Source organism: Cydia amplana, chromosome 5 (genome assembly GCF_948474715.1).
Source record: "Cydia amplana chromosome 5, ilCydAmpl1.1, whole genome shotgun sequence".
Classification (NCBI taxonomy): Eukaryota; Metazoa; Arthropoda; class Insecta; order Lepidoptera; family Tortricidae; genus Cydia; species Cydia amplana.
This window is the reverse complement of record NC_086073.1, coordinates 3,703,933-3,721,115: the sequence shown is the minus strand read 5'-3', so window position 1 is coordinate 3,721,115 and position 17,183 is coordinate 3,703,933. Positions and strand designations below refer to the sequence as shown.

The following is a 17,183-nucleotide window of genomic DNA, read 5'->3' as shown; positions in this document are numbered from 1 at the left end:
CCCTACGTACGTGCATCATATTCGTTGCTGGGTTTTAAGTTCGCGATAGGCCTGTAACAGGCCCTTGTTTTAGATTTAAAAGTAGGTACCTAATTTATTTATTTATTTAATGTATTATATTTATTACTAACAAATGAACTGACTTTGTAAAAAAAATAACTTTATTATTTTAAAAAATATATGTAATTCTCATAATTTATTTCTGTGCATATTTCGTTAAAAAAACATTTGAGAACCGCTGATCCAATTTATTATGTACTACTTTGAATAAAGTTTTGTTCGCACACTATTGGTGTTTTTTTTTTATATATATTCATTTTAGATAAATTATCTATTCAGCTACTCTACTGTGATGTAATAACCAGGCTATCTAACATCTGATAACTAACACGCTTCTAAGACAATCTGTAGGTAATTCCATTCACGTTCAAAGACGTTATCAGTATCAGTATTTCTTAAAAATTTGGTCGTAGTTACAGTAAAGCCATATATATGCCTGTTCAGTTCAATCATGAACTAGCTACCCGAAAAATCCCAGGATTATATTCTTTTAATTAATAAAACAATATTCATTATCGGATTGACCTCTCACCCCTACTAGAAATAGCTTTGTTACACAGGATAGGTACTTTAAAAGTTAAAGTTCGATTCTAGCATATGTAAAATACCGCTCTATGCTGCAACAAAGAAGGCTCAAAGTCAAACAACATCGACCTTATTATCATGCGGCCATTAGCTCGAGCATACGCCTACTGCACACGTAACGTTTCTCTCTACAACTTTGCTATTATTTTTGTTGCAGGCGCTTTTTCGCTCGGTAACAACGTTAGTTTTTTTTCTGTGCTGTTATGCGAATTCTGAGTATTATTAAATGCTATAAATTATTTAAATCAAATACGTGTTGCAATATGAGCACAAAATAATTTATTAAAGTCACATAATATAATTATATTTTAAAAAGCAAGCGCAACATTCTTGAAATATATCTAATCCAAATAAGGTTCCATATTTTTGTCGACAAATAATTTTCAGGGTCGTAAGGATAGGATATTGGGATGGCTAGGTGATGAAGCTTGTTCTGGAGCGATGGTCTGGAATAAAAAAAAACAATGTAGGTACCTACCTACACAGGAAAGTATAGAGGAAAGTTTGGGAAACTCTGATCTAAATTAATTTTAATGGATCTATTCATACATGTCTGTTAAACTTACTTTGGTTAAAATTCTATATTTTTTAAACAATTTCATATGTATAAGTATTGTCGATACGTGCGATTTTAATAGCATATCATCCATCATGAGCATGACATGACGTTCAGTCCCTATTGACTACTGCTAAATAAACTGGTTACATTTTGTTAAAATAAACGGCACAAAGATCTTTTACTCTCTGAGGGGCTACCGCGAAAACCGAAATTCGCAAATTGCGGCGATCTTCCTCTTTTACTCCAATGAAGGCGTAATTAGAGTGACAGAAAAAAATGCCCGCTATTTGCGAACTTCGAGACTCGCGGTTATAAAGTTATAACCCTGATCATAAACCAGGCACGCACAATTTTCGTAGAACTTTGAAGGTGAACGTAACTTTCGTTTATCCTTCTAAGATTATATTAGGTATTTACAATATCAACATAGGCTCAAAGGCAAGAAATTGTTAGAAGAAAATGAAAACATGCTAATATTTTTGTTTCATGTCGGTAATGATAAAACGTGTTCGTTATTTCGTATTCAGCGTAGGTGTACTTACTGATGAGGGTTATCAAAATACGACCTTAAAAATATTTAATAAAGCTCAGGGTTAGGTACGTTATATTTTCAGTAGAGATAGGGTTTATTATTATTACAGGTGTAAAGGATATAGGTATTTACGGTGGAAATAGGAATATCGCAGTAGCATTTTGAAATTAATGTACTTTTTTCGTACCTACCGATAGCATGTTGAACAGTCAACTCCAAGATTTACCAAAAAGTATCTTTAAATTAAAATATTTAGCTTAAATATCGTTCACGAATTCATCCATACCTATAGAGAGCCAGTGGAGTGCCTACAAAGTTAGCGGCTTAGTTACATCTTACCTTATTTTTCAGCAACCTCCTGAGACCCAGAAGCAATTGCTTTGTTTTTTAATTTGGAACCCTTAGTTACTCAATGAAAGTTCAAAATACTTTTTTGGAATATGTACAAAAAATTGTACGCACGGTCTTAGGAGGCTAAAAACTTTTAACTATAACCTCAAATTAACTTATTATGTAGGTACTCACATAATCTCCTGGAGTAGGGCGTGGGCCTGAGCTGCCTCCCGACCTGGATGGAGGCCAGCAGCTTCTCTCGAGGGGTCGCTTCTCGCCGTGCGGGGGGTAGTTTACGTTCTGATGCCTGTGCACAGACATTTCGCAGTTAGTGACTACTACGGGTTAAAATCAGAGCTCTTACCAGATCTATGTACTTAGTAACTACTTAAACTTAAATCATAAATCATTTATTCGCTTGAAAAGGGTATACTTAGTTACAGATGTTCACGTTTGTTGACATCTTATGGACTTATATATACGAAATATAATGTAATTTAGATATTAGTGGCTGTTCGGTGAACGAGATCATGAAGAAACTAAAGCTATCCCAATAATGTCTTATTTTCAATTGGATTGAAAAGTCAAATCATCAAAAATGGGAGTTCCATCCATAATTCTTTGGATTAAGTTATCGATAACTTAATCCAAAGAATTATGGATGGAACTCCCATTTTGCTCGAGCAAGCTACAGAATACTATTAAGCTGACGAGTATTGCCTTCTCCTAGTTTACAGTTACACTTGTTAGGGGTAAGGCGTTTGAAATGTTTGAATCTATCCTAGAATTAGTTAAATTAAAAATATAATGATTCGATTAGGCATGAAGTACTGGAGAACCTACAGTGAGCAAGTAGTATGTATAGAAAAATTGAGTTCTGAATTATTTATCTCCAGTCAGATTTCGTAGCGTTGGTTGGTAGTTGTAAAATATCATGAAAATAGGCATGCGAGGCTGTTATTTGCATTAGGATTAGGAAATTTGTCGGAAAAAGTATAAGCATAACTCAATATTCATATCTTACCTTTCTTAGTGGAGGCCTACTTCTAATAAATTCGAGAATCATTGCGTGTGCGTCTTTCTTTACACTGTAAAAGAAAAAAGAAACAATCATTTATAGTCACATAACTGTAGTTATGTTAGTACCTATACAGTCCATAGAGAATTAAATCGAATCGAATACATACTAAAGTTAAAGTACAATACAGTACTGTATTATATTATAAGCTTAACGCATGCTCAACAATGTTATTAATATTTGACTAATACATTTGTCAGCTTAGATTACAGAAGATTTTGTGAAAGAGACACATTTTAGCCCAAACATTCGAAAGCAATATGGTTTTGTATTAGAAATATCAGTCAATCTTACCTCGGTGGTATCGCGCCGTCAACCTTTCTTAAAGTATATCTCCTAGATCTGATGTCGTCCATGAGGATCTCGTACGGGGTCAACTCGTACTCGATGGGGGTCCGTGAGTAGCTGACTTTCTTTAACTTAACACCCATTCTCAACTCGCCGATAACTTGCATCCAAAACCGCGCCTGGAAAATAACAATAGTATTCAGTTTTCGATACGACGCTTTGCTAAGAGAAAAGCGGCAAGAACATGAAAAATAGGAAATAAACACACCGATATGGAACAAAATTAAAGCTGGTCGTCCAAAATTAACTCTGAAAGTGCGTATTACAGATATCATTATTTTTGTATAAGGATGTGCCAATTACAGTGTTTGCCCTTTTGATTAGGTATTTAAGCTGTATGACGAACAACTTTATTCATCTATAAAGAAAAATGACATCTTATAGCATGCATTATTTTTCATTCCGTAATGAAATAATATGTATAATCTATAATATGTAACCCTAAGTGAGGGGGTTCAAAGCTATAAATTTAAACAATAAGTATTGAACATCGCATGAGTTTGGTTATTATTGTCTACATACTTGAAGGGCTCTCCAAATCCTTCGGTTTGACTACAATCGGAAAGTTGACATGTTATTCCCAGATAATAAAGCAAAAACAAACATATTTAAGTACGTCCTGTCATTATTCTCATTGCTTTCGCGTTTTTTCGACCTAAGTACATAAACAAAAGAAGGAAGAATGTTATTTTATAATAATAACATTGAAATAATACTCCCTTATCATAAATATTATAGTATGCATTTTTACACACTAACACACACACACACACACACACACACACACACACACACACACACACACACACACACACACACAGTGTAACTCTCTGTACAATTTGTACCTACCAATATATAGATTAAGAAACTAGTATAAGTAACGAAACTGGGTCCTGTAACACAGGGTTTCCTAGATCAGGACACAGGGACGTGATTTACTGTATGTCTAAATTTATACAATAAACTTTTTTCATTTTTCATTTTCATTTTCATATTCTCAAATATTTTAGATCTCATTTCTCGTTAGAAGAAAACATCTATAAGTAATGTTAATAACTGATCCCGAGATCAAATGGCAGTCAAAATTATTGATATTGGTTACCTACTTATTGACCGAGCGTTAGCGAAGGTCTCCGTTTCAGCTTAGATAAAAAATGCTTTCGTTTGTCAGGATGTTCTCCTCTACAGGTGGCAATTCTGAACCGATTCTCGTGAAATTTTGTGAGCAGGCAGGTTCGATAATATTTGTTTTGGGGTCATCCATTAATTACATCACACGTTTAGGGGAAGGGAGGGGGTCAAGAAAATGTGACATATTGTGACATGGGGGGGGGGGGGGAGACACAAACTTTGTGACGTCACTTTAACTTCATCAGTAACCGAAAATTTGTTTAAATTATTTTATTCGCTGTACATTTAAATAACAAGTTTTTAAAACGATAATCGTTTTTATTCGTTTAAGGTGACGGTAGAGGTGGGTAAATTTTCAGATTCTGTCAATTTACCCCATTTCACACACAAGCGCACTTCACGCACACTACCTCACTTTACTGGGACAGGTCATTGACCCATCAAGTTTTTTTAAGATTGCGTTTTGAGTTTAGTGTTAACCACTGACCTCTTTTGAGGAACAGAAACTGTAAAAACGTTCCATTGAAAGAAGAAAGAGAAACAATACATTAAATCTTGCTCTCCTTGTCTGTTCATGTCACACGTGACGTATTTAAATTCTAATTTAATTCATTTGATTGTTAACTATTTTCTGCATATTATGGCTTTGTCGAGATACGCGTTTTGTAAAGTTAAACCGAATAAACCCAGATGTCATTAAGTCAGATGTAAAATGTTATTTACTACTCTATACGGTTATTCATAAGGCGAAAAATCAATTCAATTAAAAATTTAAATAAATAAAGTTTCGGCAGGGTGGAAATTTAATTAAGGCCGACAAAATAAAATTTAATAATATATGTCGGCTGATGTACCCCTAAGATCTTTACAGATTTACTTGTACGAGTATCCTATATTCGCTATTTATTTTGCTATTAAATTTATAAAATTAAAATAAATTATTAAATATTATACTGGCATTCCACCGCTATTATTTCAGTGCTGAACTGATTATCTTCGATCGTAGCCTTGATGATGTAGTTGTACTTACACTTACGGCGGTAGGAGCGGCAATGAACCCCGCGCAGCGTAGAACGAGAGGTGCGTTGGGATAAGTGCATATACATATAATTCTTCGTGCGTCTGTCTGTCTGTCCATCCGTCTGTCACAGTCTATTTTCTCCGAAACTACTGGACCAATTCAGTTGAAATTTGGCACACATATGCAAATTTGGCACACAAATGTAAATTTGTGACCCAAAGATGGACGTGTAACGTAAATAAAATGTATTTTAGAGAATTTGAAATACGGTAGCCATTTTTGGGGGGGGTAAATGAAAAAATTAAAAAATATGTTTTTTAAACTATATAGTGTTACATATCAAATAAAAGAGCTCATTGTAAGAATCTCAAACATAACTTTTTTTATAATTTTAGGATTAATAGTTCAGCAGTTATTCATGAAAATAGGCAAAAAATGATCATTCTCCGCCCACTTTCTCCGAAACAACTGGATCTAAAATTTTGAAAAAAATACACAAAGTAGTTCTTTACCTATATATGTCAGGAAAATCTATAAGAAATGTGCAGTCAAGCGTGAGACGGACTTAATATACGGAACCCTTAGAATGCGAGTCCGACTCGCACTTGTTTTTGTTTAGCTCTTATTAGGTTTAAGGAGTTTTATGAGTGAAAAAAGAAGTTTTTTGTTTTATGTGCCCGCGTTATTGCCGATCGATTGTGTTTTAAACGATAATTAGACAAAAAAACTTGTTTTTCACCCAACGAATATAGATCCCCATGACACATCTTCCAAGTCGCCTTTGGATAGGCTTAATTTTAAAAATAATTGAAATAATGTTCTATATCATTCATACTTGCAAAAAAAGACTAAAAATAATTTACGTGACCAATGCTTATTATTAGTAAATATCTTACAATTTAATATCTGATATATCACACGATACAAAAAAATGGCCGCAAAGTTAAAAGTTTATTTATTTACGTTACTAGTCCATCTTTGGATCACCGACTCTTTGTCATATGTGAAAAATGTGTACCAAATTTCAATTGAATTAGTCTATTAGGGGCAGACACACGAGTGATCTTAAAAGGGATTTTTTTCTTGAATGATTTGTATGTACTTACCCCAACGCACCTCACGTTCCACGCGGCGCAGCGTAATCAGTAAGTACCTAATAATTAGTGTCCGACCGAAACACAAATTTCTGTATATATAAATATTGTTGTCCTACTTGCTCGCCAACTTTTGGTCTTTGTCACATAGTTTAGTTTCATAATACGAAGTACTATTTCGTATGTTTCGGCCAGGCCGAAAGATTCGGCCGTTTTTTGGCCGAAACCGAAACTACGGCCGAAACATGATTTTATGGCCGAAACCGAAACCGAAACCGAATCTTCGGTCGGACACTACGAATAATCACAATGGTCTTAAGTACCACAGACCCTACTGTCGCTTAAGTCCTTTATGACAATCTCTGCCTATTAGAACTTATAAAAAAAAAAGAAACCGAGTAATTATATCCAACTACCGAACCTGCTTACAAATTTTCTCGAGATATTTGAGAAATGTGATATGCAAAGGAGAACATTCGAACAAACGAAAGTATTTTTGCCCAAGCTGAAACGGAGACCTTCGCCTACGCTCGGTCAGTGATGGTTTAGGTACAGTCAGCTGCAGGTCACCCCTGCATAGAAGATTGTATGCAGGGGTGGTACCTTTTCTCTGCAGCTGACTGTACACCTATAAAAAATTGTTGTACCTGCTGCAATTTTATACCGGTACCGTACTTTATATTTCAACAGGTATAGTACCTTCAAAACGAAGCGGTATTGATAAATAATAACGGTACCGTACCGCCTATAAATAATAATAATAATTCAGCCTATATACAGGGTGGTCCAAACCTTGACGTCCAAAAATTTTTTTTTAGATTCCTCACGTCGTGGGCTATCAGAATATACCCCATGTATGTTAGCCGATTTTTCGTAGTTATCGAGTTATGATTTTTTTTTTACTTTTAACTTTTCATATGAAATTCCGGGGTTCCCATACAGAGTGGCTAAAAAATAACTGCATTTCCGTTGCCAGGGAGGTTTTGGGATTATACTGAGCAACTTTTACAATGGGGCCAACCCCGAAACCGCGAAAAAAAATTACCCTTCCATAGAAAATGGACTAGCCAAAATGTATAAAAAGCCAATTTTTTTTTCGCGATTTCGGGGTTGGTCCCATAATAAAAGTTGCTCAGTATAATCCCAACACCTCCCTGGCAACGGAATGCAGTTATTTTTCAGCCACTCTGTATGGGAACCCCGGAATTTCATAGGAATAAGAATAAGAATAGAATAAGAATAAGAATTGTTTATTGCCACATACATGAACATAAAATAGAGTTAGAATTACTTACATAATAAAATAAAACAGTTGTTATCATATACAAAACAAAAGTGAGAAGATCTTTGTATTAGGCAAAGGGTTCCAGTCTCAGCGTGTGCCGGGCCTAGGTGCCCGGCGCTGGTTTTCAGACCGGTCCCAGACTAAGGACGGTCGGAGAATATTACCTACATAGGAAAAGTTAAAAGCTTAAAAAATCATAACTTGAAAACTACGAAAAATCGGCTAACATACATATGGGGTACATTATGATAGCCCACGATTTTTGGACGTCACGGTTTGGACCACCCTGTATAGACAATAATCTCAACGCTAGCCCAATGCGGATTGGGGACTTCACACACAGCTTTGAATTTCTTCGCAAATGTATGCACTACGAGTATGCAGGTTTCCTCACGATGTTTCCTCCTTCACCGAAAAGCTAGTGGTAAATATCAAATGATATTTCGTACATAAGTTCCGAAGAACTCATTGGTACGAGCCAGGATACCAATGAGTTTTTCCTTACCGCTTATACCGTAAAGAAATAATGCAGTCTCTGCTTTGCACGATTATTGTGAGGACATAATTCTTATAATCACCGAAACATACATACCTCTACGCACAGAATGTCATTGAAATAAAACATTGTTTTTTATAGTAAATTAATATAACATTCGATTTATACACATAACAATAAGCAGGCCAGGCCGCAGCGATATTGGCCTGTAAGCTTCATCTCGGTCTCCAAATCCGCAAAACTCGCTGGTACTAAATGCTGGTCTTGCCGTTATTAATTATCTTGATTCTTGAAGATTATCAGAACAGCACGTTACGTAATCGCATACATAGACGGAACGAACGTCAACAAAGTAGGTGTAGACACTGCAAGTCTTTAGGTATTAAACGAATTACGCTTCGTATTAATAGATGAGTAATATTTAAATGAACATATAATATTCTCTAACATAAATACAAGATTACAATTAATTGACATCAAAAGTCATTGACGTACAGAAGTCATATACATTTTTATAATGACGCAAAATTGATACCAGCATAATGAAAATCAATCCCAATCAGTAAAACGAGTCTTTAAACTTTTTTCATTTTAAGCGGGTTTTGAAGGAACAAGTTACTTAAATTCGATTGTAATCGTATTGTTTTAGGATAATTTACTGCTGTTTTCGACCGTTACGACCCGTAAATAACAACAACTCACATTTAAAATTTGACTGGAGCTCGACGTGATTATATTTATTTACCCTATTTTATGAAATACAATTTATCTACTGGTATACATTTTCGTATGCGTATATGATGAAATGTCTTTATTAATGTCAAAAACGAGCTATGACGATGTACACGTCTGCTTCGATGCAAGGCCAACGGCCATCTGACTCGAAGAAGAGTTTTGAGTGATGTCGTCAATGTATGGAAATTATACGAAAGTTTACATTTGGGATTGAATTTCTGTGTTGTATTTGTGAGTAAAAATATAAGTAGATAATAATCTGGTAGTTTAGTTATCTAGCCTTCAAAATCCCACAACAACTCAATTACTGTCAAAGACAAAACTGTAATGCGTCTTGCTCAAACGGAACTCCATATTTTGATTTTTGGACACTTTTAGTGTCGATTTGTAGAGAATTACAGGAAATAAAAAAAAATATGGCGTGAAGAGCCGGTACACGGCTTCTTCGTGAACAGATTTGCGTATAATTTAATGCAGTTATTAATCATTCATTGAACAAATTGATTGCACAAAGTGAGGTCTAAATCGAAAACGTCATATACCGTCCCCTTAATTTTCTTTCCTAAGCAGTTTTGGGTTATAAAATTACTAATATTTATATCGTCAAAAATATTTTCATAAAATATTAATAATACTTAGGTACTTACTTAATTCGATTTGGCGATTTCGTAGAAAAAATGTGACGTCACACTAGGGGGGAGGGGTTTGCCAAATGTGACCAAGTGTGACAAGGAGGGGGGAGGGGTCAAAAAACCTATAAATTTGTGACGTAATTAATGGATGACCGCTTTTCGATTTAGTTTTTTTTTTTTATAGCGGAGTCATTTTATTCAGGTATGCTCGCGTCGCGAGGTCTACAGCTCACAGAGCCACTAGTTATTATTATTAGGTAATTTCGTATGTTTGCAATGAACTTGAATCCATGCATTTTACTGTACCGGCAAAGAGTCTTTGGTACGGGTAAACCACGGTTACAATTTATTTTGCTTGCTGACTGCAAGGAGGAAATAAATAATCCATGGCATGGCACGTGAAACCTCCAGGAAATCCATTAATACTGCATGGGACACTCACTGCCGTATTCGAACTTCAAGATATTCACAAGAGACGACACGTACTAGATCCATTCTAGATACGTTATAGTTTAGATTTCAACTAGTTCTCTTTTGCAGCGCAATTCGGGCAACCAATGTCACTTTTACGATAGATCGTGTTATATATCTATTAGATGTGAATTAGATCTCTAAGTAATATCTTGTGGAAATCGTTCAAGAGTATCTCCAGAATCGCGAAAATGTCAAATTTGACAGGTTAGATCTTAAACATATCTTGGCGATGTCTACAAGATATCTAATAGATGTCTATTGCAAAATCCGAATCGGGCCCCTAGAGCGGCACGCAGCGCATGCCGGTTGACGACTTCTGGTATTCCCTTCATTAGCCTTTCTCATTTAGCGGGCGTAACGTGATGTCATCACTTGAAGTAAATATTTAAACACAGAGAGGCAAGTATATTCAAATTCTTACAAGAGAAGAACATTTTCTAAAACACATTTATTTCAGTTACTTAAGCCTTGATGATTGTAAATTAATCCTCTTGCATTTCGATTTTAAACTGCCCAACTGAAAAAAGTTATTATATCGGGTCGCCATTTTCGTTGCCTGTCTTCTATAGCGTTATTCATAAACGGTTGCTAACTTAATCAGTTGATGATCGTCGTTTGGCCCTATCTGTCATTATGCCATAGAGAGGAACAAACGACGATCATCAGCTGATTAACTTAGCAGACGTTTATGAATAACCTTGTAAATCTTTATAGAAACATGTAAAATCTATCAAGATAATTGTAACAAATTACTATAAATTCCAAGTTTGAAGCCGGCCAGTGTACTGAAGTTTATAAAACCTTACTCATGCTTAATTGCCGAACACTCCCTATTTTTCCTAAATTTCAAGTTTTACAGGTACAGTAGTTTTAGTAAAATGCATAATTTTTTCCTTGCATATAGCTTCTCAATTTTTTTTTTGGATTCTACAGGCGACAGCCGACTTAGTGTAAGGCCTGAGTGGACGCTCGAAGCGGAGCGTTCGGCGGGGCGTGCAGCGTGGCGTCGTGCTCCCTAGGGATTTGAGCAGCGTGCACTAAGGCCGCTCCTATACGTTTGCATTTGTTTAACATGCACGCCGCACGCCCCGCCCCGCTGCACGCCCAACTCGAGCGTCCACTCAGGCCTTACACTTAGGCTTGTAGGCTAACTTAAATATGAAGGGTTTTTCTCAACTCACCCAATCAGAGAACTGCAGCGTGTCCAGATGCGTGACGGACTCCTCGGCGGCGCCGAGGTCCCTGGCGCCGCCGACGCGCACCCTCGCGAGGAAGGACGCCAGCTCCAGCGCCTCGGCGACCAGCGCGCGGCACACGGCGCGGTAGTGCGCGGCGGCGGTGTCGCGCGAGCGGTGCCCGCCGCCGCAGTGCCATACGCAACGCTGAAGACAACAATAATATCGGGTTAGGTTAAACGTTAGGCCATAGCTTTATTGATGAGTGTTGCGGCGACCAATGAAGATGACAGAATTGTTATAACTAAAGGGGTGCTGAAGACAACAATAATACAGGGTAAGGATAGTGTTTAGGGTTAGGTAAGAGGTTAGGAGGATTAGGACGTAGCTTTATTGATGAGTGTTGCGGCGACCAATGAAGATGACAGAAATGTATAACTAACAAACTAATAAAAGACACAGATTGCATTACGCTTAATACAGAACCGCTCCAAATAACTTATCCTTTCAATTTTCATTAGCCGCCCGACTTGCATTTTCTAACAACTTCAACAAACTCGCATACCATCATATCTTTTCTTTTCAATCCCGACTTTACTGCTTTGTATTACAGTTCAAATTACAAAAGTAACATCAAAGGGATATAAGAGTGTCAATACATTTGCATGTCTGATTACCATATTGCCCGCTGCATATCATTCCGCCACGCATTTTGTTCATTGCGATCAAATTGCCCGGCAATTGCTAAACTTATCGTAAAATAACAATAAAGAGTGCTTGAATAAATTATGAGAGCGAATTAAAAAGAGTTTCGAGGCCGTTCGTAATTAGATTTAAGAAACGATATGGGTTACGAAGCAAGTATGTTATAATGTGTTATTTCGTAACACTAAGAAGTTTATTACCTGCCTACAAGTAAAGAAATCGGTAATTATTTAAGTTAGTCCAGTTTCTCGTTTGGCCGGATTTGCTTTGTGGCTTTACCAAAATGGGTAAATGTCAAAGTGTGGTGTGACACAAACCTGGGAGGTGTAACCGAAGCTACAAAAGGACTAGTGGTGCAACTTGCAAGTTTTGTAACGTCGGTTTCCGGTAAAAATTAACCCAATACCTTTACGATCATTCTCTCTCAGACCTAGATATGAGCGCCGCGCCGGCGCGCCGCCGCCGCCGACAAAATTTTCGCGCCGCCGCCGCCGACGCTGCGCTATCGGCGTAGCATCGGCGTGACCTTGGTAGTTACTACTACTTTCAGAATCAGATAATATATTTTTAATAGAGTTTAGATCATTAACGGCGCCACTTCGAATAGTTTATAGGCATTCAAAAGGTATTTTAGGATATATAATTCAAAAATATCGAAGGCAAATGGTCTAGTAACCGCGCTACTAGTCTTGGGGAAACGAAATTATTTAATATCAATTTTAACATCAATATGCTTGTAATAAACATACCGATTTCCTTCCATTTTTATTGTGGAACGTTCCACATTACAATTTATAGATTGTATAAATACACTATACATGTCAATCACAATGAAAAAAATTACTGTAATCAACTCTGGCTAACGTGAGACTCGAACCCACATCTTTGGATTACCGATCCAATGCATAACTAATTTTGCCAGCTAACCATCCGTCATTTACCGCGAATTTAACCATTGCAAGCATGGTTGTGTCTTAAAAAGGTATAAAATGGGGTTAATTTTGAGTTTCCAGGTTTCCACGTCCAAACGTCCGGCCGTTGGCTTCGCACGGAAGGGCGTCGGAATCGGGTCTCAATTAAACTTGTTGTTGTTGAAATTTCAAGCTTTGCTCTCTCGCAGCTCAATCTTTGGGCTTGCATCGTTCGCATGGAATTAATCCGCTATCTGAACCTGCAAGTTTTTGGCCTGTTTGGAGCTCAACTTTCGGCCTGTTTTAAAACGCTTGAGCATTGGTCCTTATCCGATCTTAGCTCCATTGCAGCTCGGCCGGCACGAATGCACCCGCAGGAAAGCTCCAGATCTTTAACACTATGGCTTCAGTCTTTATCGGCCTGCACCCTCGCTCTTGCAGCTCGGCCTTGCACAGAAGCGCGCCGCAATCAGCGCTCCAGGCGTTCAGCCGTCAGCCAAGCTTACACTTGGCGTTCGATTCTTAGCTGTATGCTTACCTGCAGCTCATCCTCTGGCCTCGCATTGGGAGGCGTCGAAATCAAGTCTTCGGTGTTACATGGAGCTCGGCGTTGGGCCTCACTTTTTGACATAAATCGGTTTTGTTGGGTAAATATTGGTTAATGACGGAGCTCGTTTTTTTTGGACTGTCGACAAGACGTTTCCCTGATACAGTCAATCCGTAATTTTTAACTTAGCACAAAAGATAAGGGCCTCGCTAAGATCTTCCGGCCAAAGCCTCGCCATGATGAAGACCGCCTCTGATGCCGCGCGATACCGCTTATCCACAGTTTATACGATATCAATTTTTTTCGTTCCATTATTCAATAAATTATCCTTGAAAATAAAAAATGCATTTATTTCATAAGTTTCTTACAGCAAAAACATGTTTTTTCGGTAAAATTTTGGTTTGAATTCTTTTTTCATTAATCGAAGGTGTTTCAAGGCCACGCCGCCGATTCGCCGCCGCCGCCGACCAATTTTGACCGGCGCGCCGCCGCCGGCTATATGCCTATCGGCGCTCATATCTACTCAGACCTATGATTCATTTCAAAATTAAAAACAAATATTGAAATAAAAGAATAACGTTTTTAATTATCACAAAACCTAAGACGCGCGATGTTTTTCTTCGCGAATTTTCCAAACCGCATGTCAGCATGTCCGTTGGGATAACAGATCACTGTGACGTAAGCGATATTCGGCTCAGATTGCAATAAAACCCAATATTTTGTTCCCAACCGAACTATAACATGTCTATCGCTGTTACCAGAAGAGATTTAATTACAAAGATAAACTTGTTGGAATATAAGAAAAGCAAATTAATAGAAACGAAGAGGAAGATGATAAAAGTAATAGTGTTAACCTTGGGAAAATAGTACGGAAAAGATTTCTCCGGGTATCTCTTATTTTATATGATATGACCGCGGGGGTTCGCTACGTAAAGTCTATTAGAGGAATGTAATAAAGTACTAGTAAGTTTGTTATTGCCCGACTGAGGTTTTAAGTGAGATTTTTCGTTTATTAGAATCTCGACCGATAAAATATAAAAAAATATTCCTGTTGTGATTATTGAAAATATATCACATTTGACTCTATTTATTATTTAGTGGTCTCCATAAGTATACATATTATTTAAGTTTCGATTGGCGTTTTCTATCAACGATTGTCATCTGGCTAGAGATCAGGGGGGATCTCCCGTTCGTCATTTAGCAAGCTGAACAGTGGTTGCCTGTTGCAACTGCTCAACTAACCCACGCTTCTGCAAGGTGCTGCAACCAAACTGTCAACCACCAAAGATCCAACATCCAATTTGCTGTAATCAATAATCGACGCAACACATTCGGAACTAAGGCATATTATCGCCATTTCACAATAAGTATTATGACATTTAAGAACATGAACTGAAAATTCATAATGCCCGTTTTGGAATGTGATGCATGTAATTGTCACAGCGCACCATAAATGGAATGCTTAACTCGAAACATTAAGTAAATTGGTCACGGTTTGAACGATTTGTGTTAATTGTTGCTTTCGTAACTATATTATTTTATTAACAATCATTTATTAACAATTATTTACAAATGGTGAATACTCGTAGGCCAGAGATTTCCTTTAAAGGTTCCCATTCTTGCGTTCGTTCGTTTTAACAATGTGTCGTTTTCATTCTAGCGCTTTTCCAGTCGTTTTAGTTTACTCAATCCCACGAATAGGCGAGGAGCGTTTACAACAGAAGAAACAAGGCTCTTAATAAGATTGTGCAGTTCACAGATCAAAGTTCAAATGGCACTTATTAGACGGAAATTATTTCTTCTAAATTAATTAGCTGTTGCGCAACAATTGTGTTCAATGTTCACAAAGGCGATCCAGCCCTAATTGACGCTAACTAAATAACAACAAAGCATTTATGATTCAGCGTGTCAAGGCAATGGGGAGACGGGGGCAACACGATCACTTTCGCAAGTCGGATGTGGAGCGACAAGCGCCGACAATCGACACCCACAACTGGTCATTACCGTGCCTCTGCCCGCTATCTATAAATCTAGAATAAACAGTGACTTATGGCTTGCCGCTTTTGAATTATTTGAACCAAAGTTAAGGGGATATTTTATCAGCGAGCGTGGCCGACGCGTTTGTCGGCCGATCGGAATGAAATCTTACAGAGCGAGGTGTCGCAAATCAATGTGTAATTTACTGGGACGGGGCCCGTAACCAGGCTTAATTGTAATTTATATTTCACTGCGTGAAATTGTTGCCTCCGTACGTGAAAAGTCTGAACCGACAGACATTCCCAGAAAGATACACCTCTTTCATTAAGCGGAGCAGGAATAGTCTTTGCATATTAATTTATTACAGTTTCTTATTTGTACCGTAGCTGTGATGAATGGTTAGTGCGTGCTACGCGCAAACACACTTCATGTTCCTGTCGAGATGGAGAAAAACTAAAACTGCTATATTATTGATGAGACGCCCTGGTGACCCACTTCGCCCGCGGGCCCTTGTAAAAGGCGTTTCGGTAAAGAAAACGGTGAAGGAAATTGTGCCGGAAAAATTCTTTGAGAATGTTTTTAACATAGACTGATGCCACTACTATTTTGCCTTCAATTCTATTGCGTGCTTTGATCTATTTGATCCACCCCTGAACTCTCCTTACACTCATATTTAGTATTCTCAGGGCTTAGAAATAAGACCCATATTTCTTTTACAACAAAATTTCAATGTCACTCACCCCGGTTCTAGAATCTTAATAAAACTTTCGAATTCAGATAAAGGCACAAGCAAGAACTCACACAACATCGTAAAAGTTTCATTATACTTTCCTTCTTATTCCGACATAAGTACTTCACAAAGGCCTTAAACAAGGAATTGTGAAATAAATCAAAACAGCCGTAATGATAATGATACCTTACTAAGTTTACTAACTCACTAACGACCGGACGGTATCATCCCATTATGTCCACTTATGCTTGAGATTCACTTAGCAAGAGCATCAAAACGCCATAAGCTTGCTCGAAGTCGTAGCAGCTTCCCCACACAAACAGTTAAACGAAGTTATAAAATAAATGCATGTGTTACATCATTTACATAAGTTTAAATGAATTTAATTTACAGGAAAGTGCAAATGAGTGAGAGGAATTGTTACAAGAATTTAGAAAAGTTTATGTCCCTTTCCCAAATAGTATTGTCCTGACAGAAAAAGTTTGGTGAATACGACTCAAATACGAGTACTGCAGTCCAATTACCTATGTACATAAGTAAAGTGAGGTATTACAATCACTTATGTAACAACAGGCAATGCACAACTGTTGGGATTGTCATCGGAATTCGCCCGTGCTGCTTAACTTGAAAACAATCGAACACGTCATGTAAGTGGGTCAATTCAACATGAATACACTGTCATTGCATCAGGGACACTTATGAATGCCTTTGCTATTTTGATAACGAACAAAGTAGTAGTTACAAACTTTGGCAGTCACAAAATCTTTGTATTTTA

At 37.3% G+C, this 17,183-nt stretch overlaps 1 protein-coding gene across 4 annotated transcripts in view; it reads right to left on the bottom strand.

The window, feature by feature from the left end:
• The window catches only part of LOC134647776 (protein spire), a 257,656-nt gene that overhangs the window by 53,932 nt on the left and 186,541 nt on the right, over positions 1-17,183 (bottom strand). For 3 of the 4 annotated variants that reach the window (XM_063502076.1, XM_063502077.1, XM_063502079.1), the window contains exons 5-9: positions 11,545-11,745; positions 4,018-4,047; positions 3,442-3,614; positions 3,094-3,157; positions 2,262-2,376 (exon numbers count right to left, since the gene is read on the bottom strand). In XM_063502076.1, the coding sequence (XP_063358146.1) occupies positions 2,262-2,376; positions 3,094-3,157; positions 3,442-3,614; positions 4,018-4,047; positions 11,545-11,745 (583 nt within the window). The remainder of the gene's footprint in view (positions 1-2,261; positions 2,377-3,093; positions 3,158-3,441; positions 3,615-4,017; positions 4,048-11,544; positions 11,746-17,183) is intronic. The other variant, XM_063502078.1, reaches the window with a different exon arrangement.